This window comes from Muntiacus reevesi, chromosome X (genome assembly GCF_963930625.1).
Source record: "Muntiacus reevesi chromosome X, mMunRee1.1, whole genome shotgun sequence".
NCBI lineage: Eukaryota > Metazoa > Chordata > Mammalia > Artiodactyla > Cervidae > Muntiacus > Muntiacus reevesi.
The window spans coordinates 130,499,073-130,526,377 of NC_089271.1; the positions used below are offsets into that span (position 1 = coordinate 130,499,073).

Sequence of the window (27,305 nt, forward strand, 5' to 3'; positions counted from 1 at the left end):
TGCCATTTCCTTCTCCAATGCATGAAAGTGAAAAGTGAAAGGGAAGTCACTCAGTCGTGTCCGACTCTCAGTGACCCCATGGACTGTAGCCTACCAGGCTCCTCCATCCATGGGATTCTCCAGGCAAGAGTACTGGAGTGGGGTGCCATTGCTTTCACAGGCTAGACTGAGTCAAATCTACATTCCCTCCACCCTTGCCATTATGGGTTCTCAGGGCACAATAAATATCTCCTTTATTGCTCTTATTGCAGTTTTAGTTCTTCATTTATGCATATGACTGATTATTATCTGTGCTCCCTACTAGACCATAAGCTTCATGAAGGCAAAGACCAAGTTCGTTTTTACTCATCATTGATCTCTGACACCTAGTCTAAGACTTGGCATACAGTGGGTACTCTGGTGGCTCGATGGTAAAGAATCTGCCTGCCCTGCAGGAGACCCAGGTTTGATCCCTGGGCTGGGAAGATCCCCTGGAGAAGTGATTGGCTACTCACTCCATCCAGTATTCTTGCCTGGAAAATTCCATGGACAGAGGTGCCTGGCGGGCTACAGTCCATGGGGTCGCAAAGAGTCAGACACAACTGAGCGACTAACACTTTCACTTTCATTTTTCAGGTACTCTATTAATATTTGTCAGGCTAATGATTTTTATGTATAGAAAATACATAAAACAGTAATTTCCTGGTGGTCCAGTGGTTAGGACTCCATGCTGTCACTACGGAGAGTGCAGGTTCAATCTCTGATCAGGGAAGCTTGGCACAAGCTGCTTGGCATGGCCAGAAAAACAAAAACCCCACACAAAATGAAGCCAAGCAGTATTTCTCCCTTTGTTATGGCTTCCAGGAAGCTGAGAATCCTATTTAAAACTTAATTACAGCAATTATATCAACCCACTAGATTTAGCATATCTGAATCCTCTCTTTTGATAATGATGTTCTATTCCCAGTTTATTGACCCATAAAATATGCTTTGGAATAAGATACTCTGTGTATGTATGCACATATGTATAGATACAAAACTAAATCAATGCATTTTCAAAGCATTGACAGAATGATTAAAAAAAAATAAAACTTCACCTTAACCAATGAATGACTACTGGTGGTGATGGTGAAGCCTGTATCTCACTGAGGTGTCATTACCATCTTGATTCTGTTTCTGTGGCTTATTTCAATCCTTTTGCAGGGCTGGTGGCTCATCTGTGGAAGACTGCAAGGTCACTGGGTAGACACCTTGTCTGTCTAGATTCTGCACCATGTCTAGGGGCTGTCGGTAAATGTCATTCAACTCACAGAACTTATTGTCTTTTTGAACTTCTTTAAAAATTAATCAGCTGATTAATTTACTTATTTACTTTTGACTGTGCCGGATCTTCATTGCTGTCCTCTGGCTTTCTTTAGTTGTGGTGAGTGGGGCCTACTCTCTAGTTGCAGTGCGTCAACTTCTCATTGCAGTGACTTCTCTTGTTGAGGAGCCTGGGCTCTAGGGTGAGCAGTAAACCTTTTTTTAATCTCGTGAGATGTAACACATATCCTGAAGCGTTCCTAAAGCAGAAAGAAAAAGCAAAAATCAATACTTATAAAGCAAACACCCATGTGACCACTGCTAGGTTAAGAAATCAAGCACTGGGGGAATTCCTTGGCTGTCCAGTGGTTATTACTCGCTGCCTTCACTTCCAGGGCTGGTTCAATCCCTGGTCAGGGAACTGAGATCTCACAAGCTGTGAGGCATGGTAAAAGCAAAAACAAAAAAGAAAAGAAACAGAGCATTGGTATTCATTGTCTATGCTGCATCTTGGTTACTGCCTTATTTGGTATTCACTATTCCCTGGTGACCCAGATAGTAAAGAATCTGCCTGCAATGCAGGAGACCTGGGTTCAATCCCCAGGTGGGGAAGATCACCTGGAGGAGGGCATGGCAACCCACTCCAGTATTCTTGCCTGGAGATTCCCATAGACAGAGGAGCCTGGCAGGCTACAGTCCATGGGGTTGCAAAGAGTCAGGCATGACTGAGCGACTAAACACAAGTACAGCACAGCACATTTGACTGTTAGTGCGTATATATCTGGTTTCCTCAGTTAGACAGGAACTTCCCTCAGAACAGAAGCCATATCTCATATTTCTTTCTACCTCTCCCAGTGCCTAGTGCAGTGCCCTGGTAGGTACATCATGCCTTTTACATGGTTATACATCTTAGACAAACTCTGTGACTCTGGGAATACCACTGAGGACTAATTGTGGCAAACAAGAATTGTTCAGGAAAATACAAAATTGTATCATTTGTCCAAAATGGTATGTACAGATAAGGTTCTATGGATAACTAGTATCCCTGATGGGAGTGGTAAGCCGAGCCTTCTCTTGAGTTCTGGCTTTTGCCCAATGCAGAAAGTCAGCATAGGACCACGGCAGTAGCCTCCTGACTGCTCTCCCTGTCTCTGTTTTTGCCTTCATTCAATCAGTTCTTCTCGTGGTGTCTTGAGTACACCATGTAAACGTAGATCTCACTGCTATACCACCACTCACTAACCATCATGCAGTGGTTCTCCAGCGGTAATTCACCTCACAACCACTTGGAGAGCTTCTTACACACCTATATCCCTCCCAAACAAGGATTCTGATTTGGCAGGTCCAACGTGGTCTCTTGGCCTCTGTTTCTATAAGAAGGACAGGTGAGTTTGCTGCAGCCATTCATCAAGAAACATTGCTTCAAAGACTCTTATTCTCTAGAGGGTGAAACCTTAGCATCTTTAAATGGTGCACAAGGCCCTTGTAATGGATGCCCTTTTTTAAAGCGTGCCTTGTTCCCTCCCTTCAACTCCAATCCCATGTCACTGTCACCATCATTTTTTGCCTGAACTGCTACAACCGTGTGTTAATTCCCAAGTCCTAAGGGCTTGCATCACTCTCTGCTCCAGTCTCCTCCCCAAGCCGGGAAAAGAGTGACATTTCAAAATTGCAAATGCATTCATTCTGCTCCCCTGCTCCAAACCCTTCGGTAGCTCCTCACCATCTAAGGGACAGTTTCTCCAGCTGGTTCAGGTGGCATGGCAGCTGGAAGTCGTGGTATTCTTTCTAGAATGCCAGAAAATAATTGATATATTCCATGGCACCATATGAAATCAAACACTTTTCAAAAGAACACTTCTGCTAGCAGAAAATACATCTACATAATGTGAGTGTGATACAAAATCATAGCCACAAGCACAGATGTCCATGAAAAAAGAAATAAACTGTTGAATTAAGCATGATCAGTCCTGGGACTGTCTGTTTAATATTCTTTTGCTACATGTTCATTCATTCTGTTGTCTGCTCACAGATAAGAAGGAGCATCTGTCAAAGACTGAAGAAAACTTTATGGTTTAAAAAAAAGTTAAAATAGAAAAGTTTCTACCCATTAATTGATTTTTTTCACTGTGAGCATCCGTCTCACTTGGCTCCAGAATGGAGCAGGTGTTGGCCCTAGAGAGCACAGCCTGAGACTCCGGACTCTGGAGCATAGAGGCTGAGCTCTTTGCCATGACCAGCATGCCCCTTCAAGCTCTGACCCCAGCTTCTCTCAGCCTCATTTACAACCACTGTCCTCTCCTCTACCATTCCCTCTGGCCAAGAGCTGGAATTCCCTAAATGTTCTTGCCTTTTTTTTCTGTGATTTTATACATGGTGTTCTGCTACTGTTCACCCTACCCCTTGATGGGCAGATAAGCTACTACTCTTTCTTCAGGAGTCAATCCAAATGGGTCTTTTTTTTTTCTTTTTGGCCATGCTGCATGGCTTGTGTGATCTTAGTTCTCCCAGCAGACCAGGGAGTGAACCCACAACTCTTGCAGTGGAAGTGTGGAGCCCTAACCACTGGACCACCAGGAAAGTCCCCAAATGGGTCTTTGAGTTGCCTTCCCTCACCTCTCTGGGTGTCTACCTCCCCAAGGTCTTGCCCATGCCTGATTAGATTACTTATCCCATTACTGGTTGTTTGTGGAGCTGGAAACTGGCCGGGGTGGGGGGGGCTACCTCAGGTCACAGCAGGGGTTCTTGTCATCCATTTTTCTTGAGTCCTCTGGCACTGAGCACAGTGGCTGAATATGCAGTGGAGGCTCAGGTCAAATTCGTGGAATGAAGAGTAACATTTCAAAGGAAGCAAAGTTTATCTTTAGAAACTTCCAGCTGTCTACAGGGGTACCCTCTCCATCTTTTATGGCACTTCTTTTCCAACCTAGACACTGTCTTCTCATGCTGCCCACTGGAGTAATCCACCAGGATCTGCCATTAGTATGACAGCCCAGGCTTCAGAATTTTCCCTCAATATCCTGCCAAACTTTACTCAGCCCTGTATCCCATCCAAGGCTAGATTTCAGATAAACCAGTGGTTCTCAAACTTTAGCATAAATGAGAATCCCTTGGAGGACTTGTTCAAACACAGGTTACTGGGTCTCAGTGCTTGAGGTTGTGATTTGTAGGTCTGTCCAGGCTGGGGCCTGAGAGTTTGCATTTCTAACTTCCCAGGTGACACTGAGACTGTTAGACAAAGATCACCTTTTGAGAACTACTGGAATAAACTGTTGTCAAACCAGAGGCAGGAGGTAATGATGCACAAAGGAATCCTTATTTCCTCTTGACTTGCCCCTTCACTGAGTTTCTGATTCTATCAGCACTGTCCGATTTGGTTAATCTCAGGTCATTTCCCCTCCGCTTCACCTTGTCCTCTTCCTCCAACTTTCTGATCTTATTTTTCACATGATTCTCGGCGTCTCCACTTTAGAGCAACGTGACTATCCTTTCTTCTTCCATAAAGCCAGTTTCAGGACAAAGCCCTTTGCTGAGCTGTTAGTTCCATTTCACTGCCCTCTTCTCCCTCCCTCCCCCCATCCCTGACCCCTTCCCCCATCCAGTCTGAGCCCCCCTTCCCCAGCCATCAGGGTGACTTTTCTAAAGCTTGGCTTTAATTAGGGCCCCCTCCTATCTAGCAGGGATGGCCATTTCCCCTCCCTGGGGAATCCGGTTCCACAAACAACATTAGCAAGTTAATGACAGTCACCTACTGGCCTGCGGAAGTTGCTGCTTGCTCCAGCTTCCTTAAGGACAGTGGAAACATTGAAAACACCACATTTACATGCTTCCGTTTATCCATTCACTCAACAAACATTGATTGAGCACCTGCCAGATAACTGTGCAGGGCCCAAGGGACCCTGCAAGGATACACTGAACATGAAGATAGGTTCATGGGTCCCCAGGGTCCACGAGACCTCAACAGGGACAGACATGCAAGGAAGTGACTGACCACTAGTGAGCCCTCCTGCCTCAGCCCTTTGTGTCCACCCTGTGTCTGGGCTAGTGACCCAGGACCAAAGACTGGGAGATAGAACCCAGCGGATTTCCAAATTTCTCTGTTTTCCTTCCCTCCGCCCCACTTCTTCGTTGAAATAAGGATGGTAATCCATAGCATTTAGTTATGGGCCCCTTTCATGGAGTCAGGCAAGGAATGTAAAGCCCAGAATGTAGTGAGCTAGAGTGTCTCTACACATACACACACCCACACTGCCCCTCACATTGACCTGCACAGACTGACAGACACACACACAGCACTGGCATTCACACGTTTTCATACACACCAATACACAGCAAAAGTACACACTGACACACACATCGACACAGACCCACTCACTGAAACACACACACACGGTGGCAGATACAAAAAAAACCCAAACAGTAAATACATGCCTATACACACACACGCCTTGACACACAGACACAGCGGATGCACACTGACAGACAAATGCACACCTACTCACACATCAACACCCACCGCACCCCGCGGAAACCCGGAAGCCTGAGGCGCTTGCAGCCGCAGGTGGCAGGTTCTTGAGAGACCAAAGGGTTGCGGGAGACTTGAGTTACACATTTGGTTCCAGTCTGCGAGGGCCATTGTTTTGGAGGCGGAGGCCTCCGCGAGGTTGTGAGGGTTCCTAGGGACAGGAGGGCAGAGGGGGGCATGTGGCCGGGGCACCAAGGGTTCGGCGCTTCGGTAGCCCCTGTGCCGGGTGGAAATGCCTCGAGCTTTGGTGGGCGAGGAGCGCTTAGGCGGGGGCGGGGTGATTTGGAAGGGGCCGGGCAGGGTTCCCAGGGAGCCCCGCGGTCGGCCAGTCCAGCTCCGTCGGGCACTCCGCCTGCCCGCCGACGCTGCGGGTATCAGCTCTCTCAGGTCTGCTTTCCAAATGCACGGTTCGGCTCCCGCCACCCACCAAACCTCAGATCCAGGTCAGAGTTAATGACCTCCAGCCCTTCCCCGCTCTCCACGATTCAGCCTTTGCAGCGCAGATCTGTCTGCCGGCCAGACACCCGGTCTGCGAGCCGCCCGCCCCCACTGCTCCCCGCCCCCATCCGGTCCCGGCCCAGCCTTACGGCGGTTCGTCAAATACCAGTCAGGTCCCGCACGTGTCGGCCACCCGAATCCAGGGCCTGGCGCCTCGCCCAGGCCCTGCCCCAGCGCCCTGGCGGGCCTCGGAGACGACAGTCGCCCCGCTTCTCTGCCACCACCATCTGCCCTTCCGGCCAGCGCTGTCCGTCCACAGAGCTTTCTAGTTCTGTTCCCCGACTGTGCCAGGCTCTTCTCTTTCGGCCCCTCCAGGGTCTCCGGCACAATGGCCACCTCCAGAACTTGGCTCTTCTGTCCCTACAGAGCCACCTCCGGATTGTGTCTCTTCCTTCTCCTGTACCCCCCCGCCCCCAGTCCAAACCCTCTGTCCGCCGGTTCAGGAAATGCTTAATTGGGCGCTTGGTGGACCCAGGCCCCGAAGTAGGCTCTGAGGATGCACTTTGCGGAGTCGTTGTTCTCAAGGTTCACACGCACGTGAAGAGCTTCCGGAGACCGTGTGACACGCACTGTCCCGGCAGGTGGAATCAAGGGCCATGGGAGCGCCTCCTACGGCCACCCCAGTTTCTCTGCCTGCCCTTTTCCCCGCGCGCGGGCCTCCGGGTCGGGGTCCCTTCTCCCTCTCAGTGGTTCCCGTTTTTCTTTTTTCCTCCCTCCTGCCTCTCCACCTCAGGCGCTCCCGCCTTGGGCCAGCTCCCACGCCGCATCCCGGCCCCGTCGCCGGCCGGGCTTCCCCCCCAGGGATCTGTCTCCCCCCGCGGTCCCGGGTTCCACTCGAGGACCCGAGTCCATCTCAGAGACCAGGGCACCTGCCCTTTTAAGGAATGGAGTGGATGATCCCGCCCGCTCCGGCCTCGAGCACGCCAGAGAGCTAGCAGGGTCCATGGCCAGGAGAAGGGTTGCGGGGCGTCAGGCAGAAGAGAGGGAGAGGTGCTGAGGGCAAGGGAGGGGACCCGCGGCGACGGAGGGCCGAGAGGAAAAGGAAAGCAGGCGGGCAGAGCCTCTGCCTTCGGAGGGTCGCCCTCTGCTCACTGCGGCCGCCTCGCCTCGGGCTGACCCAAGGTTAAGGGGAAATCAGGGGGCGGACAGAGCCCCTGGAGGCTGCTCCGCGTCCCTCTGCGAAATCCCGCTCCACGGAGCTGGGATTTCAGTAACGGGCCCCTCTGAGAGTCGCCGGCGGCCGAGGCTCTACCGGGGGGTAAGTCGTCCGAGCCTCCGTTCACATGCCGATCGCCTAGGGTTCGGTGGGGAGAGGAGGCGCGGGACGCAACGGTGGTGAGCTCGAACATGACAGCCCACAGCACCCGCGGCGGGGAAACCCCAGGGCAGAAGGGGCGCTTCGAGTCTGGACCCCTGGCCTCGGACACCGCATGTCACAGCTCAGTTGCGGGGCCGGCAGTGCGGCTCCCCCCAACCTCCCCCTTTCTAAGCTCCGCTGGGAAGCGGCACCTGCCACAGCTCTCCTCCTCCTGGTCCCCCACCGGCCTCAGCAGCCCGCCCGGGCCGGAGTGGGGGAGGTGTGGTGGAGCAGCGAGACTCCAGCAGCGGCCGCTCCCCTCCAGGCACCCTGAGATTTCGGTGGGGAGAAACAGGGGGTCGGGGATGCAGGGAGGAGGAAGAGGAAGACTGCAGGGGTCAGCCGCCGGGCGGTGCGCGGCGGGGGGGAGGGGCAGGGGCTCCCTTCCAGCCTCCGGGGTCTGGGGACTCAGGGATGTAAGGCGGGAGCAGGGGGGTGTGACAATTCAGCAGAGGTCGGGACGTACCACGGAGCCCAGTGGCGGGGGGGCGGGCAAAGGACTGGGTCACCGAGGGGAGCCCCCGCCTCCCTTCGCACAGGCCTACAACTGAGGTTGCAGGGAGAGCTGGAACCCTGCAAGCAGGAGAGGGAAGCGGCGCGTTAAATCCGCCCCCACGCCGCACCCCACTTCCGAGGGGGTGGGCGACAGAGGAGAGGTCGGCGTTGGAGCAGCAGCGAAGGGGCCCCTCCCTTGCACCTCCCCCCGCCGGACTTGGTTGCGCCCGAAGTGTAACACTTTCTCTTTGTCGGAGGAGCGCCGCTGTTTCCTGTGCTCTAGCTCCCGTTGCGGCGGCGCCCGTGGCAGCCCTGGCGGACGCAGGAGCGATGGCAGCGACCGATATAGCTCGCCAGGTGGTGAGTGCGGGGCTTGGGTGCCAGCGTCGGGGCCGGGGGCCTCGGAAGAGCCGAGGAGACCTGGCCGCCGTCACCGCCGCCGCAAGGAGGGGCAGTGGGCACCATCCAGGAGACCGGGCGCGGCGGGACTTCTGCTCCTGGGGTCAGCGACTCAGTCCCCCAGCCTTCCGTCCCCGAGAACCGTGGTGGCGGGCGGGTGGGGGAGGCGAGAGGACTGGTCCAGGCTGCAGGCTGGCGGCTGAACTTGCATTGCCCAAGAGCTGCAGCCGGCGCCGCCGCCGCCCTCGCTGCAGCTGCGGCCCCGCCGCTGGGGCGTTGCCGAATGAATGGCCGCACGGGCCGCCGAGCCCTTCGGGTCCCCGGCACCCTGGCCTCGCTCCCTCGGGCCTTCGGGCCGCGCCCCAGCGCCCCGCCACGCGCCCGGACCCGGGCTTCCTCAGCCAGAGGGGCGTGGGGCTGGGGTGAGCCTGGGGCAGGAGCGGGTAGTGAGGGGGGCAGGGAGGTGACTGGCTGGGGTAGGGTTTTTCCATATGCATTACATATGTGACTGCGTGTGTGTGTGTGTGTGTGTGTGACTGCGTGCGTGTGTGTGTGTGTGTGTGTGTGTGTGTGTGTATCACTGTGCATTTGAGTGCGCGCGCGCGCACTCGTGCCTCCCCGGGCGGACCACGGCGGTGCCCGGCTTGTCTGTGACCCTTGATGCGTCCGCCTGTTTCTGGGAGTGTACTCAGTCCCTGGTGCGTGTCCCTGGGTCCGGACGCTTCTCTCCCCGTTTGCTTGTGCTGTGTGCCTCTGGGTCTCATTTGTGCGTCTGTGTGGGCTGCAGTCCGCTGGCCTGTAGGTGGCTGGCTGGCTGCGTATTTTGGCGTGTTTCTGACACCTGACCCGGGTTTTGCGGGACCCTGGAGGTGGGGGGATCTGTCTCCGGTGCGAGTTCGGTGTCACTGGGCTTGTGTGCCAAAACCTGTGGCGCTGCCTTCTTGTCATGGGACTCAGGAAAATAAGTGTGACGCTTACAAAAGCGGTGCCGTCTCTCTCTTTTTGTTGGCAGCCAACTCTGGAAAAAAAAAAAAATCTTCGTTTAACGAACTGAAGTTTTCCAGCCTGGGATGTGCAGAGAAATTATATTGAAGTGACCTGAGGTTCCATGTTTGTTTTTTTAGACCAGAAGTTTCCTTGCAAAGGGAGGGGTATGTTTCCACTTGAGGGAACAACCTGGCCTTTCTATTCCTCCCTGAGTGTCTGGGATTTCTAAGAAGCCCACAGTTACCAGCACCCTGAAGTGAGGAAGGAGACTGAAGTAGAGCTAGGTCAGATCCCATGACAGTAAATATCCGTACTGCTTGATGAAAATCTCTGAAACATACACTCACAGGACTTTTAAACCTTGTGTCATACTTATTTAGGGAAATAGTCCATGCAATGCAATTCTAGTGCAAAAATATATATATAGCCTCTAGGTATTTGGTATAATTGAAATTGATTTGTTTTCAAAATCTGAATCCAGAATCTGGTAGTATTTTTTCTACAGGATACGGCTAAATTTATTCTACTGTCTTGTTCCTGTTTGGAAGGGCAAGGTGATTTCTTTGGATCCTCCCCTACTGCCCTGCAAGACCCTAGCCTGGAGTTCTTTAGGCATTCAGGGTGTGGAAGGACCAGGAGTACTTGGGAGACCATGCTCTGTGATAATGGCGTTTGAGAGAATTCTTTTCTTCCCAAGATTGGCACTCTAATGTGTATTGCATTAGTGTTTTGAGAGCTCCCTCAGTGCCCTTCTGCTCCTCTATTTTAGCGATGGCATGCCTTAAGGAGAAGAATTAGTCCCCTAGATTACACTTGCTCCATCCTTAGTGGCCAATAAGGACGCTAATGATTTTTCCTGTCCGGTAATGAATTTGCACTGACCTGCCCATACCCTCTCACCAGTCCCCCTAGACTGAATCAGGGTTGCAGGGCAGATGTGGCAAAGAGGAACCTTCCAGAAGGTTGTGTTTCACCTGGGGCTACCCAGAGATTCCCTTTGTTCTAAAAATGGAGGGGGTTGGTTTAGGGCCACTTGGATAGCTCTGCTTGGTTCCAGTTTGCTCTGGGTGGCCTTGCCCTACGCTACAACGAAGAACAAAATTGTATGCCAGATCCTGAAGCTGAAAGGGCAGCCAGAGTCCTTGAGACCTTGTTACCGTGATAAATGGGTTGCTGGGAAAACTGACGTCACTCTCCAGGCCCCCCTCCTCCCCCAGTCAGTGAAGCTCTTGTCCCTGTGTCATTTGTCTCTCTGCTTGCCTTTGTGTCTGTAAGAAGTTGTAATTCACCAGGGGAAGATGCAATTAACTCGGGAGACCTTGGACGTCTGGTTGCTGATTGTTTCTTTCAGCAAAGGCATATTTGGGGTTTGGGAAAAGAAGACTAGAGTCTTAACCTAAGTGTGCCTAGCCTAGGAGTTCTTTTTAATGAGCTCTGAGATACGGTACCATGCAAGTGGTACTCTGGTGTGTGTGAGGGATGGGCTGTCCTCTCCAGAGTCAGTTGAGGGTCACTCTGGCCTGTAAGATAACATCAACTAGTGACAAAAACAGACCTTAGAGTTCCTGGCTAGGACCCTTATTTGTGCACACATGCAACTTGAAAGCTCAGCTTTTGCTTCCATAACACAACCCCACCCTATTTGAATGAACACCATAAAGATTCTTTGTGACAAAACTGTTTCTTTAGCATGTCCACAGGATTTATTTGATTGACTAATAAGTGTCCAGCACTATGGCTAGCCCTGGTCAAGGATACTAAAAAAAGTAATAGATGTACTTTCTGGCTTATTCTAGTCTAGTTGGAAAGACTAATTGTGTACATTGGGAAGTAATTAGAGAACTACAGAAGATTCTTGGGATGGTCCCATCTCCAGCCCCTGCCTGTGATGTGGCTTGGGCTACTATTAATATATACTCTAATGGGACTTCCCTGGTGGTCCAGTGGGTAACACTTTATCTTCTGATGCAGGGGATGTGGGTTTGATCCCTGGTTGGGGAGCTAAGATCCTGCCTGCCTCTTGGCCAAAAAACCAAAACATAAAAAAGAAAAACACAGAAGCAATATTGTAACAAAGTCAGTAAAGACTTTAAGAAAATGGTTTACATAAAAAACCCTTAAAAATATATGTTTATATATGGTCTAGTGGTTTTCCATACTTTCTTCAATTTAAGTCTGAATAAAGTCAGGAAAACCACTAGACTCTCTCTCTCTATATATATACACACACACACAAATATATATATTTTAAGGGCTTATTTTTATTTTTATGTAGACCATTTTCTTAAAGTCTTTGTTGACTTTAGTCCATCTAGTCAAAGCTATGAGTTTTCCCGTAGTCATGTATGGATGTACAAGTTGGACCCTAAGGAAAGCTGAGTGCTGAAGAATTGATGCTTTTGAACTGTGGTGTTGGAGAAGACTCTTGAGAGTCCCTTTGACTGCAAGGAGATCCAACCAGTCAATTGTAAAGGAAATCAGTCCTGTATATTCATTGGAAGTACTGATGCTGAAGCTGAAGCTCCAATAGTTTGGCCACCTGCTGCGAAGAACTGACACATTGGAAGAGACCGTGATTCTGGGAAAGACTGAAGGCAGGAGAAAGGGATGACAGGTTGAGATGGTTGGATGGCATCACCAACTTGATGGACATGAGTCTGAGCAAGCTCTGGGGGTTGGTGATGGACAGGGAAGCCTGTTGTGCTGCAGTCCACGGGGTCGCAAAGAGTCGGACATGACTAAGCGACTGAACCAAACTGGTATGTATACACACACACACACAGTGCGTCACAAGAGACGGACACAACTGAGCGACTGAACTGAACTGATATGTGTATGTATACACACACACACACACACACATACACACACACACACACACACTCTGCGAGGTTCCGTGTCTTGTCCAAGGTAACTAGGAAGGCATGGCGTGGTTCCCAGAGGCCACAGCTGCTGGCTTTTGCACTGAATTGTTTCTTTCAATGTTGCTTTTTAGGGTTCAGCCTGTAAGTGCTGGCCCATAGAAAGTAGGGCTTACTGATTCTGATTTGAACCAATCCCACAATGTGGACGATGATACTTTCCTTCAGTGGCAGCCAGATAATGGTCTTTCTCCCTAAAGAAAGAGCTTGCTGGGCCCAATGCTGCCAGGGTACCACCTACAGGTGGCTGCACTCTGGTCTTGCTATCAATGACACTTAACCTTGATTCCCATTGCAGTGCCTTGCCTCAGCCATCTCCACCACCTCCCACTAAAAGTCATATTCTACCCCAAGCAGGGAGATGAAAACTGTAACATTCACCTATATCTCTGCAAATACAACATATGCAAATACAGCACTGAAGAAGACTTGCATGGCCCCAAATTGTAAAATTTCATGAATCTAAGTGGAGGGTCTGTGGATGATCATGGTACTATTTTCCAACTTTTCTGTGTGTTTGAGACTTTGCAAAGTTAAAAGTTGTAGGGCAATGGCAATGTCCGTCCTCCTCCTCGCAAATGCCACATGGCCCCTACCCTCGGGGAGTTTACGATCTAGTAGTGGAGGCAGACACAATTAACTATGATTATCCCTGTGATGTGCTGCAGAGGAGAGCTACTGCCTGCTAGGATAATTCATTACAAGGGGACCTGATCCAGCCGTGGCCGGGGTTGGGGGGTGGGGGTGGGTGACAGGAAAGGCTTGCTGAGGGCTTTAACCAGCAAAGGATAGGTGTGAAGATGGGGGAGATCTCACGTCTGCTCCCAGGCTGGGAACATTTCCTTTGTTAATTCACACACTTTTATTTTCATTCATTCCTTCTGCATGTGTTTACTGGGCACCGACTCTGCCAGGCTCTGTGCCAGGTGCTGGGAATATAGTGGTGGGCAAGGCCCACACGACAGCCCTCTCAGAGCTTCCAGATGAGAGGCCAGAATAAGCCCTCTTCATATCCTAAAACCCGGAAATGTGAGTGTCAGCGGCGTTCTTATTACAAAACTGCATTACAACCGAGCAATTTGTCTGTATAGTATAATGAGATTTTGATCTGCAGTCATGTGCACAACATTTACTTTGTAGAGTCTCTGCTGTAAATTTTCTATTAATTGCTGGCTTTGTTACCCAGCATGGCCCCTCCCTTTGTGTGCTGTAAGGGAGAGAACCCGTAGCATTAGCCTGAGCAAAACTAATTAGGAATCTAAGTCCCCTGGAAAAAGGTATTCCAGAACTAAATGGGACTGATTTCTGGGCTTTCCTGGGTTTCTGGATTATCAGAGCCATGGTTTCATATTAGTATGAACAACTGAGGAGCGCTTTTCAGTCATGTGTACATTAAAACCACATTCAAGAAAGAACCAGCGAGAAAAGAAAGAAAAAGAATCCCGTGGATGAGTGTAACATGTGCCTTTCAACGATCTCAAAATGCTTCCATCTGTATGATTTCATTTTCCCCAACAGCTTCCTGGACGAGTGTTATTGTTCTTTTCATTTTATGGGTTCAGGGAGACCAAACGACTTAGTCCAAAGTGTTATTGCTGGTCAGTGGATGAAGCAATGAAACACCTACCAGATGACACAAATTCAGTTTTGAAAACACCTGGCCTTGTCATCATGATTCCAAGAAATAAAAATCCTGACATGTCCCTTCTACCCCTCTGTTCACTGCATCTTCCCCTCCCCCCAGCACACTTAATCATAGAGGACAAGAAAGACTATACTTGGGTGCTTGGGAGATGCTCTGATGTTAAAAAGAGATTCTCAGCTTAAACCCCAGATAGCGCAGTCATGGCAATGTGTGGGCTTGCTTTCTTTCTTCTTTCCCATATTGCTTTAAATAAAAATCTTGGAGCCACCAGCCATGTAATGATGGATTATTTTAAGTAACAACTGGCGGTAGAGGGGGGCGCAGGATGAATTAGAAACACAGACCCTTCCTCGGTTTGGTAGGAGGAGGCTTCTGCTGCTGGGATTTGAAACCGTGGGTTTTCTCTGCTGCCTGCACAGAGGAAGGAGGCCACATGCTTGGGAGGGGGAGAAATAACGTTCCCGCTTCTGCAGTGTCTTCTCATTAGAGGCAGCCATCTGCTGAATTACGCAGCATGCTCTCCACTGGCCTCGGAGTCGGGTCATTCCTTCCACTCACATAAAGGGGACTGCGGGAAGGATTCGCGGGCCTTCTCAGGGACAGGACCCAGGGCTCAGGTTTCTCCAGTCAGGGCCTTCTCTGATCCCCTAGGAAAGCGCCGGGGTAGCAGGGGCCGAGCCTTGCTTTCACGGCCCTGATGAGGTGTGAGGTCGTGTTCGGTTTCCTTTTGCAGCAGAGGCCTCAGCTCTGAGCACTGGCGCTGAGGCAGGAACTGGGTTTTTTCAGATCCCCTTTAAATGAGACCAGATGGAGGCAGAGGCAAATTCAGGCTCCCCAGAGGACAGTTGGGCATTCATCCAGAGGCCTGTGAGTAAACCTTTTTTTTTTCTTCTCTTTTTAACAGATTGGACATAACAATGGCCAGAACACCTAGGAGACTCTTTCAATGACCTGATTGGAAGTGAAGCTGTCTGGCTTTTGTGGGAAAGTTGACCCACCCTGGGCAGGGGTCACCCCTGGCCTGAGGTGGAGGAGATCTTTTACCTAGAATCTGGCCTGTTGGTTTCGGTAGCCCTGGGGCTCTTAGAGGCCAAACTGAGGCTCAGGCCTGAGTCAGAAGAGAGGGAACTGGGAGCTGGAGGTGGGAGAGAGAAGGCAGAAGAAGGGCACCGGCCTTGATGAGCCTGTTCCGCCACCCTTCTCCTCCTGACTAGCACCAGCCCCAAGCCCCGTGTCTTGGAATTCTAGCAGCAGAAAGAAATCTGCGCCACTTGAGTCAGCCTTTCCATTTGAGAGTGGCTGGCTGCTTGTCAGGGTCCCCTCACCGGTCTCTGCCTCTAAATCACTGTGTGACTGGACACGTCACTTCCTCCCTCCGAGTCTCTGTTTCCCCTTTTGTAAAAGGAGCCGGTTGGATGAAGTGATCTTTAAGGGCGTTTCCAGCTCTAACAGCGTACAGTTCTTGTGTTTCCTAGTCCTCTGGTCTGATTTCTTTCAGGTCCTTGACTTCTTCTGCTTCCAAATGAGATGGCAGAATTTAAGTCCACCTTTTCCTTGCTTTGACTCCTTAAGCTGGGTGGAAAGACTGTTGTAGAGAAAGCAAGCCAGTGGTTTTTAGCTCAGCAGGGTCTCTGGAACTGGAATGGAAAGCAACGACCCTTCAGATATTGTCTGTCTATCCGTGTAGGTCTATATAGCTGTTGTCTTCCTATAAAAGTACATGACAGCTGAATTTTTGTCTGTTGAATCCCCTTTTAAATGCACTAGAAGAGCTAGCTATTTAATAGAATCCTGCTGTGAATCCTTTTACAAGAGGAAAAGCCACTCTGGAATTGATCTGGTGTATTAAAACCCAGAGTTGGATTTGCCACAACTGGGCCTTCTGTCTCCACGGGGGTCATGGTTTCCTGTGTGCCTCCCCAGGATCCCCTAAGTTACTCCCCTACTGAAAGGCACTGGGGCCCCCAAGGTGTGCTGCTGGCTTTTGCAGGCTTTATGTCTCATCCAAAAGGCCCACACATTTCTCTCTTCCAGTTAGGGCATCATTATTACTGTCAGTTTCCTCATCCCAGTTTAATCAGAGCCAGGGAAATCCTGACATTTCATGTGTTAGGCATATTGGAGTTTTTTGCTTTCATTTTTGTTTTTAACCTCTGGGAACTTATCAGTACTTTTGTGCTTCTTATGGCTAATAATGCAGGTCATTAACATGATTATCTCTATCAGTTGTATCCAACTCTTTGCAACCCTATGGACTGTAGCCCTCCAGGCTTCTCTGTCCATGGGATTCTCCAATCAAGAATACTGGAGTGGGTTGCCATGCCCTCCTCCAGGGAATCTTCCCGACCCAGGGATCGAACCTGTGTCTCTTATGTCACTTGCTAGTGGTAAAGAACCCACTTACCAATGCAAGAAACAAAAGACACAGGTTCGATCCCTGGGTTGGGAAGATTCCTGGAGGAGGGTGTGGCAACCCACTCGAGTATTCTTGCCTGGAGAATCCCATGGACAGAGGAGCCTGGCAGGCCACATTCTGTAGGGTCATACAGAGTCAGACACCACTGAAGCGACTTAGCATGCACGCACTTGACAACACTGGAGGCAGCAAATAGGGCTAGCATCCACGTGATTGCTTCATCAGGTTATGCGATTTGACTTTGACTCCTGCTTCACATGAATCTTTTTGGTGTTGCTGTTGTTTTTGGCCTCACCAACTTTGTGCTTTGTGGGTTTTCTCTAGTTGCGGTGAGCAGTTACTCTCTGGCTGTGGTGATTTCTCATTGTGGTGGCTCCTCTTGTTGCAGAGCATGGGCTCTAGGATGCTCGGGCTCAGTAGTTGTGGCACACTGGCTTAGTTGCTCCGCAGCATGTGGGATCTTCCCAGAGCAGGGATTGAACTCATGTCCTCTGCATTCATTGGGAGGCAGATACTGAACCACTGGACCACCAGGGAAGTCCCCATTATACTTTATAATAATAAGGCATAACGGGGCTTTCCTGATGGCTCAGCACTGAAGAATCCACCTGCCAATGCGGGAAACTTGGGTTTGATCCTTGGGTTGGGAAGATTCCCTGGAGAACGAAGAAGCAACCAACGCCAGTACTCTTGCCTGGAAGACCCCATGGACAGAGGAGCTTGGCTGGGTACAGTCCATAGAGTCGCAAAGAGTCACACACAACTTAGCGACTAAACAACAACAATATGCTACATAATAATGTTATATATATATATATATATATATATATATATATATATATATATATATATTATGGGGCTTCCCACATGGCACTAGTGGTAAAGAACCCATCGGGAAAATCCCCTGGAGGAGGCCATGGCGACCCACTCCCGTGTTCTTGCCTGGAGAATCCCCATGGAGAGAGGAACCTGGGGGGCTACAATCCATAAAGTCGCAGAGTTGGACATGATTGAAATGACTTAGTATGCATGCACCTATGTTATAATAAGGAAAATAATAAGGTTTTATTGTATTATTGGTAAAATAAATATTTTACATACAATAAAACTGCCTGAAAGCTGAATACTTAACTGAATTATCTGATTATCTGTACATAAAACAACTTTTTCATTGTAACTAAAGATTTTGCTGAACTATCTGAGGCTACTTTCCTGCCTAGGAAAATATCATCATAGATGCTTTTTAAAAAATAACATTTTAATTCTGATTATAAAATTAAAATATGCCTACTGTAGAAAGTTTGGAAAACAGAGGAAAGCACCAACTCTTACAGCCCCTCCAGCCCCAAAACGACCATTGTCACCGTTTTGGTATATATTCTTCCAAGCTTTTAAAAATGCATATATACTTATTTTCCCCATGATTGGCTTGACCCTGTATACACAAGGTTTTGTTTTTTTCACCTAACAGTATTTGGTGATCATGTTCCTATGCTATTAAATATTCTTAGAATATGATTTTTACCATCCGCTTAATAGTCCATCATGCATCACTGAACTATTCATTGAGTTTGAACATCCTGAAGATTTTCAGGGTCTCTCAGAGGTCAATATTCAGAGCTGGGGATGGATGTAGCAAAAGGGAAGGCGTGAGAAATTAGGCCCACCACGAAGTGACACATGAGGCTGCCAGAGAGACTCTGATTTCCATGTTTCTGTCCTTTCCTAGCATCTCCATGCCAAGGCCAGAGGAAGAAAGTCAAGGGCAAGCCCGGTTATCAGCCATGAGTTCCAAACTTTTTGTTTTGGTCTCATCCTTCAGAATGACAGCTACTAACTTGGCCACTCCAGGTTTTTTTTTCCACCCCAGTTTGAAATGGAGACAAATGGACCCTCCTTTTCCTATGCCACAAAGGTTGGAGCGGGGAGGGGGACAGCAGTGGCCCATTTGGGTGCTTACGGGACTCTTTATTTTCAGAATCACAGCAAGGGGAAACTGATGCACAGCTGGAACCGCCTTCGCTCGTTCTTCATAACATGAACCTTCGAATATTCAATTAAAACACGAAATTGGCGTGTCCTCAGGGGAGGAGGCGGAAGAGAAAGAGAGCGGTGTTTCTGCCTGTGATATGAAATGTGGTATAACGTATTTCAAAACCGCAGGTGCCTGCAGATGAGGCGAAAACAGGAAACGCAATTGGGGAGGGGAGTGAGGGCTCCCCCAATTCTCAGGAGCATGATTTCATTTTTGTCTTCCTTTCAGCTCCTCTCAGACTTTGCATCCTAATTACCCCTGCTGCAAAGCTGAGTGAGAACTCTCTTTTCGTGTATTAAAGATGTTTTTAAATTACACAGGTAATGTGTGAATACATTCATGCTATAAAAGAATCAAATAATGCAGAAGCGCACTGACTAACCCCCTGAGTAAGCCTCTAGTTCCGGTCCCCTCTCCTGAGGTAGCTTGAGTTCTGGGTTTTTAAGAGGTGTCTTTTTGGTTGCCTTTCTCTGCACTCACATACATGTATGTGTCAATACACACATGTAGGGATTTTTGCATGTGTCAACTCACACTGTGCTTATTGTTCTACAGCTTCTATTTTTCTACTGTGTCTCAGATATTCCCATCAGTACTTATAGTACATTCTTTTTTATGTATTGGAGTACAGTTGATTTCTTGATCTTTGGGCTCCCCTCGTGGCTCGGCAGTAAAGGATCTACCGGCGATGCCTGCCAATGCAGGAGACGTGGGTTCAATCCCTGGATAGGGAGGATTCCCTGGAGAAAGAAATGGCAACCCGCTCCAGTATTCTTGCCTGGAGAATTCCACAGACAGGAGAGTCTGGCGGGCTCCGGTCCAGGGGGTCTCAAGAGTCGGACAAGACTTAATGTCTAAACCACCACCACCATAGTTGATTTACAATGTCGTATTAATTTCAGGTATATAGCAAAGTGACTCTGTTATACATATATCTACTCTTTTAGATTTATTTCTCATATAGGTTATGGCAGAGTATTGAGTGGCATTCCCTGTGCTATACAGTAGGTCCTCGTTAGTTACTTATTTTATTAATATATATAGTAGTGTGTATGTCAATCCCAATCTCCCCATTTATCTCTGCCCCTCCTTATTCCCTGGTAACCAAAAGTTTATTTCTAGATCTGTAATTCTATTTCTAGACCTACTGCATGCTTCTTAATGGCTGCAGAATATTCCAGAATGTGCACTTACCATAATTTAGTTAACTATTTTCCCATTGTCGGCCATTTAGGTTTTCTTCCCCTAGGTTTTCAGTATTATAAATAATGCTGTAATGAAGTTCCTTGTACTGTACTTGGATCTTTGTATAGGCATGTGAGTTTCTGTAGAGTAAATTCTCAGGGAAGGTTGCAGGGTCATGGGATATGAGCCATTTAGCATTTTGGTGGCTCTGTCCTTTCTAGCATCTCAGTTTAAAGCCTCAGACGTGGCACCACCTGATACTCAAGATGGTAAGAGTTTAGTGACAGATGTGCTGGGCCAGGTTGCCAGTTCCATCTCCTCTTGTGCACTTTGTAATCCAGGGAACATTCAATGAACTGCAATCAAAGCAATCAGGCCCTCAATTAATCAGGCCACCTTAAGGAGAAATAGGAGAGAGATAAACTACCAGAGGTTTAGAGAGGAATGGGGTGGGGCGGGGGGAACTTCTGGGGGCTGTCATAGGGTCAATGTCCACTCAGCCCAAATCCTGTCCTTTTCACCTCTATATATTTACCTCTGAACAATGGGGGCTGATATTCATAACGGTGACCTTGACATCTTCTAAGATTCATCAGAGCAGGAGTGAATGGTGCTCGCCAGACAGGATTTCCTAAAGCAGAAACTGCATTTACAAATTCATTTTTGAAGTTTTCTCAGCTACAAGGACTGAGACATAACAATTTACTGCTTAAATCTTGGTTAGCAAGAAAGATACATTGTTCAGATCCCATGTTGCCTAGTTCCTAGTACTGGACACTAGGTAAAAAAGGATTCTAAAAGTTACCAGTGGCCTTCACCAAATCCAGACCAATGGTTGTTTCTTTGTAATTCTTCCTGACTTCAAACTTGGCCTCTGGTGATAGAAAACTACTGGGTCATCTCTTACTTTCCTGATCATTTCCCTCCCTCTTGGAAGAATTCTCTTCATCTTCCCATTCCTTACTTGTGGGCATTTCTTTTTTTGTGTGTGTGGGCATTTCTTATATTCAATGTTTAGTTTTCTCCCTGTTCTGTCTCTTGAAGAACACATCCAGTTTCATACTTCTCACTCCTAAATTTGTCTCAGTCCTGAATTCTCCCTGAGCATGCAATTCCATATTGCTAAATACATACTGGACTTCTTCTGGATAGATATGTCACCATAAAATCAAAACTATCTCATTTTCTTTAATATAGAAAATGCTTTTACAAATCCAAAAGAGAAAGACAAGCACCCATTTTAACAAAATCGGCAGAGACATGGATAGGCAACTCACATATACATAGACACAATCACATTCAGAGTCGAACAATAAAAAAAATTCACTCTCACTAATTAAATGCAAATTAAGTGACATGATGCCATTTTCCAGTGACAAAATTCATGATGGTTAAAAAACCTCAGAAGCTCAGTGCTAGTCTAAGTATGTGTAAACAGACACGCTCACACACTGGTGTTGAAAATAGACATTTGTAATATTCTCTGTTGAATGATTTCTCAATGTGTACCGAAGTCTTTCCAGTGTGTGTGCTCTTGGACCCAGCAGGGTTTAATTCTAGGAATTTAGCTTAAGGAAATAATCAGAGACTATGCAAACGTGTAAGAACATGAATTATTACTTAAAATGGTTGCAAACTTGGAAACAGGCTAAAGGTCTAGCAGTGGAAGATGGGTTGAAAAAACGTGGTAAATTCTTACAATGGAATGCTACATGACCAAAAATGTATTGTTTTAGAATATGCTTGATTAATCAAGAGAGCATCCATACTATATTAAGTGTCAGATTATCTATCAAGCCAGGTGATGAAAAGGAATATATATACAGAATTATCCCATTTTGTAAAAAAAAAAAAAATAAAAAGAGATAGAGAAAGAAGTATATAGACTGTAGGGCAACACATAAATATTAGTGACGATTATCTCTGGAGAGTGACATTATGAGTGATTTTTATTTTCTTCTTTATAATTTTCCATATGTTTTAAAATTTCTACAGTGAACATTGATTACTCTTATGAAAATTTGATAAATGTAATTTAAAAATAATAGCTGAAATGAGAATCTTAGACTTTTCCACTAAAGCACCCTTTCCTGGCTTCCCACTTTCTGCCCTTGGTGTCATCAATCCAAGCTCCCAAGCCTAGGACCTTGCAGCCTGACAGCTTTGATTGTTCCTTTACTGTCTCTGCCCCAACACTCACTGAGTCTCATTCTTCCTCTAGAATGGCTCTCAAATTTGTTCCTCCCTCCTGAGTCCCAAGTCAGATCAGTTCATTTCATCCAGCATTTATTGTCACAGTGCCTGCTTGTCATTCTGCCAGTTCAGCGTTATTGGAGTCACCCCCTAATATGTCTTCCTGCCCCCGTCCTCTCTCTCCTCCCACTGATCAAGCGCCCAGCAGCTGGAATGATGTTTTGAAAACACCACTTGTGTCATGGTCCTTCCTGCTCAAAACACTCAAAATGCCCCTTTCAAACCCCATTGTCTGGGGAAGAAAGGCCATATGCTTTCTTCAGCTATTTCAGGCACTCACAGCACTGGGCTAGGTGGGAGATAATTGTGGTCATTTGAGGGATGTTTGGTGAGGTTTTGGCAATGAACTAAATATTTAAGAATAAGATATGGAGTCCTCCCCACTGCCATTCACTATCTTCAGTTTGAAAATTCCCTTTCCTCACCTTTTGGCACTTGGACCAGAGGCCTTTGAGCAGTTGGAAGTTTCATGGTGCCGAATTTGGAGACAGGAAGAGGCAGCCAGGGGCGATAAAATAGGGCTCAGGAAACCTCGACTCTTGAGTCCATTCCAATTTCTGATCTGCTAAGTAGGAGGCTCCATCAAGAAAGCAGATGGGCTCTTAGGTTTCTGTCTCCCCTGCAGCCTTGAGGACCAAGAGTGAACAGTGGGAAACTTATATCTCTCTTTGATTGTTTTGATAAAGGGAAGGAGAAAGGGGTGAGGGAAGGCAAAGAAGGGCAGATGTAGAACAAGCCCTAATGATGCGGGCCACTCATGAAACTCAACTGTCTTCAGATACCCCTCTGGGGTCCAGAATCTACCAGCCAGGACCGAGTGATGGCATATGGTTGTCTGTTGAGAATACTCTGCTGGGAGTGTGTGGGATGGGATGTTTGAGGGTAACCATCTTGCCAGATGGCAGTCACGGGCACTTGTCCTGTCTCTTCAATGACCTGGTGAAACTGATGGGAATTGGATCCCACGCTGGGGGGAGGGCTGTCTGGGAACCAGTGGTGCAATGCCAGCTGCTGAGGGGCTCCCCCGCCAAAGCAGTCTGTCTGTCTCAGTGCAAAAGTTTACCCTGATGTTCTGAGTCGAAAAGCTGGGCCCGTCCATCCTGAGAGGTGCCTGCTAGCACAGCTGGCGATGCTGGGACAGTACTTCTGGCACCTCCTGTGTCCATTTTGGATTGCTCTTGGCACCTTTCTGGGTACGGAACAGAACACCCAACAGAAAGTCTGACTCCCTGTGTAGCCCACCCCTACTGTCTAGCTCAGCTGTCTCCTGCTTCCCCTTTCCTCTCTGCACCCCTCTCTTGGGGCCGCCGGCACTTAGCCGGCTTCTTGAGTACAAGCGGGCCCCTTTGGTCCTGCCCCCTGACTCCTTGGAAGCCTTCCTCAGTGTGAAGTTCTCCCTGTTTTGTAGAACTGCTAACAATGAGAACCCTTGGGACCTGCAGGCAGAGCAAAGGCCCCCTGCTTTCCAGGGCTGCGAATGGCTTACCTGACCCCGATGGAGACCAGGGAACCTGGGGCAGGCCGAGGGCAGCTGTGTAGCTGGACTGTCGCCAAGTGTTCCATGGCATCGCCTATTGTTTGAGGGTCTGAGGGGGAGGAGGACGTCACAGTGCAGTGAGAGCTGAAGCTACAGTTGCTGGAGTGTTTATCACATGCTAGGCCCCATGCTCAGGGCTTGAAGAGCTTTATCCTATCCAGTCCTCACACCAGTCCTACGAGGTAGTAACTGCTACTGCCTGGTTTTACAGATGCGGAGATTTCGAGAAGTTAAGTAAATTTGTCTGAGGTCAGGAGGTCGAGAATGTGGGACTCCCACTCAGACCTGCCTGATTTTTAACCTGTAGGTTGTGCCACCTTGGTTAGATCCCCAAAAGTGCCCTAGAGAGAGGAGTAATTGCTTTTTAAAATTTTATTAATTTTTTTTTTTTTGGCTGCCCTGGGTCTTGGTTGCTGAGTGTGGGCTTTCTCTAATTGTGGTACTTGTGCTTAGTCACCCCTTGGCATGTGGAATCTTAGTTCCCTGTCCAAGGAGCAAACCTGCAATGACTACATTGGAAGGTGGGTTCTTTAATGGGGGACCACCAGGGAAATCCCAGTAATTGCTTTTGTGAAGTTTCTTTGTCATGTTTGCTGAATACTTATATGTATTCCAGGCTTTGTCCTAAGCTCGTTACATGTGTGTTAGCGTATTGAGTCTCCCAGTCACCTGTAACATAATATCGTCTCCAACAGGAGAGTTAACCCAAGAATGGGAACCTCCAGCCCCAGTGTTCTCATCCTCTTACCCCACCCCCCAAGCCCGTACAAGCCCCCTCTGTAGTTGGCTGCATGCGAACTGTATTGTCATTCATTATGGAGCCTCAAGGATGCCGGAACCCAAGCATCCATGACTTGTAAGCTAATGGGTCATTTTGCTTTGGATCGGGAACTAGCTAAGGGGAGATGAGCCTGACTCCCCGAGTGTGTGTTCTTTCCTAGCACAGAGGGCACTGGGATGGGAAAGTGAGACCCAGGTTGCCTGTAAGCACGTCCTCATTTTCTCCCCTCCCTCCCTTCCCAAATTAGGGTGAAGGTTGCCGAACGGTCCCCCTGGCTGGACATGTGGGGTTTGACAGCTTGCCCGACCAGCTGGTGAATAAGTCAGTCAGCCAGGGCTTCTGCTTCAACATCCTGTGCGTGGGTGAGTATTTCCATAGCAGGAAATTCTATTACAGAATATGGATCCTTAATGGCTGGATGTGGCTTGGCAGGTAATTAGGTTCGATAGTGTGTCGTTCTGATCTATCTGCAAGAGTATTTCTCCCCGTCTTCTTCTTTTATCCCTCTGCTTGTTTTGTGAGCAGCTGGCTGTAATTACACTTTTTTTTTCTCTGCCCAGACCAGAATGTGGGGCCATCCCTTGGGGGTGGGGGGAACTGAGCTGTGTGACACCCAGTGGAAATTCTGTGAGGGAGCTGACCAGCTCTTGTCAGGTTTGTTCTGACGTAGAGAATAAGAGCCAGGTCTGAATTGGGAGGGAGGTAACGGCGCTGGAAAGATGCCTGCTTCCCAGCTGTGGGCAGTGGGTTGGGTCTGTCTATTTCCTCTGCAGCCCTGCTGTGCTTGGTACAGTTTGAGCCTAAGTGCAGGGACCACAGCTATGTGGCAAGTTCTTTTATTCCCTTGAAGTGTATCTGTGCCTGGATCTTTAGTCTCAAGTGTGGGAACCATGTCTTAGTCACCTCTACTGTGCTAATCACAGCACAAAGAGAGTTCAGTGATGTACATGAAATGAATGAATGAATTATCCCCGCAGGAACCACTCACTATACTTCTCAAACACTTTCCTGTGTTAGTAATTTGGGTCCTTACTAGGACTCTGGGACGGACACAACAGGGCGACTTCACTTTCACTTTTCACTTTCATGCATTGGAGAAGGAAATGGCAACCCACTCCAGTGTTCTTGCCTGGAGAATCCCAGGGATGGGGGAGCCTGGTGGGCTGATGTCTTTGGGGTCGCACAGAGTCGGACATGACTGAAGTGACTTAGCAGCAGCAAGTAGCCTCAAGGAACAGAGGGAGACTAAGAAATTCCAGAGGATAAGGAACTTACCTGAGTCCACACAGGATAAGTGGCGGAGCCACGACAAGGACGCAGGTCTGCCTGACCCTTTGTTCCTCCCACTGCTTCTGTAACTACTGCCTGCAACACCTCTTGAGAACCCAGAAGTGTTTTGGAAACTGTCACACTCCAACCAAACACATCTGAGGAATAGCAGTTCCCTGACATTCTTTAAGAATCTCTCTTTAGACCTTGCTGCCGTGCTGTGCTCAGTCCTGTCCAACTCTTGGCTGAGACCTTAAATAATCCCAGATTTACAAACATGATCACAGCATATAATTTTCACTATACGGTGCAGTAAGGCATACCTGCATATTTTCAGTGACGTACCTCCAAACCTTAATGACTGTATAAATACCATAATAATGGCAGTTTTCATGCCAATTGGAACACTCAAACACTTGCTAATTGCCTTTTCTTATTTTTGTATAGCCCTTATGGGGAGTTCATTCATGTTGAGGGTCTGAACCACGACTGAATTGCATATTTTACTCTAATGGTCTAAAGTTATGTTTTCTAACTAAGGCCATTCCTTTTTGTGGGACTCTTTTATTTTTTTGTCCATCCCTGGCACTCCTCAGATCATTTCGTGGAGGAGAATAACTGCACCCTCAAGGACAAGTAGAAAAAACAAAGCCACTTCTACATCTGGGGGACAGCTAGGCTCACTCAGTAGTGACAAGACTCACTCCTACTGTCCAGCTCTGAAGCCTATGAGATGAAAATACATGCTTCACAGATTACTTATCAGGGGCCTGAAAGTCCACATCTAGGCTGTTAATTCTTCAAATGCCAAAAGTCGACCCATGGTTATGATGAAGTTCTTTTAGGAGAGGGATACAAAACAGACAGCAGCTGTGGTGATCGACATCAAGATCAAATGCCAAAAAAAAAAAAAAAAGATCAAATGCCATCACATCCAATATTAGCCCTGCCAGATCTTTCCTATCTTTGGCTGATGGCCAACTTATTTCACATAACATTTGATTACTGAAAAACTTATGCACAAACATGATGGAGTCTCTTGGCATTCCTCCCAGAGCTCCAGATGACCTGCGCTGAAGTCAAGGGGATGAGAAGTGAAGGCCCACCCATGTCAACCTCTCAAACCAAGTGCAATTGAGTGGCTGGTACAGCTTTGGGAGAGCCTAAGTGTGGGGTAATTGGCCATTCGGACCACAGGCTCTCCTAGGGCCCAGAGGAAGAGGCAACCAAGCTCCAGGCAAAGTGGGTGGGAGAAATAGTAAACCCCTACTCACCCACGCAGTTACAACTGAAACTGCTTCACTGTGCCTGCAGGGATAGAATTGCTCAACTGCTGGGGACAGACCCTCCAAGAGGAAAAGGGGAGAAAGGAGACCCTTACACCCAAGGAGTCACCCCTTCTCTTCCTCTCCCTACTGATGAAGTTTTCAGCCTGGCCATGGGGCGGGTGCTGTCGCTGACTTGACGAAGGGTCCCTGGCTTGGCCGCTGAAGGTGATCATTTCTCTCACAGAACCTTCAGTGACCATATTTTCATGCCTACTGGCTGTGCAAAACGGTCAGTTTTACTCCCTTAATGATGGCTAGAAAACCATTCTGTTTGCATAGGGTATGTTTCCCCAAAGGACTTTGTTTTCTTTTCTGATCAGGCATTTTAAGTAAATTTTAAGTAAATGTAAAATTATGCTAACCCCAGCCTCGGTTATTAACAGAGACCTAGGA

The 27,305-nt window shown here is 48.2% G+C and overlaps 1 protein-coding gene across 5 annotated transcripts in view; it reads left to right on the forward strand.

Moving 5' to 3' along the window:
• Positions 1-8,363: 8,363 nt before the first annotated feature.
• SEPTIN6 (septin 6) overlaps positions 8,364-27,305 on the forward strand; it is a 74,199-nt gene continuing 55,257 nt past the window's right edge. For all 5 annotated transcript variants that reach the window (XM_065914975.1, XM_065914977.1, XM_065914974.1 and 2 more), the window contains exons 1-2: positions 8,364-8,516; positions 24,563-24,677. In XM_065914975.1, coding sequence (XP_065771047.1) covers positions 8,487-8,516; positions 24,563-24,677 — 145 coding nt within the window. In that variant the 5' untranslated portion in view covers positions 8,364-8,486. The remainder of the gene's footprint in view (positions 8,517-24,562; positions 24,678-27,305) is intronic.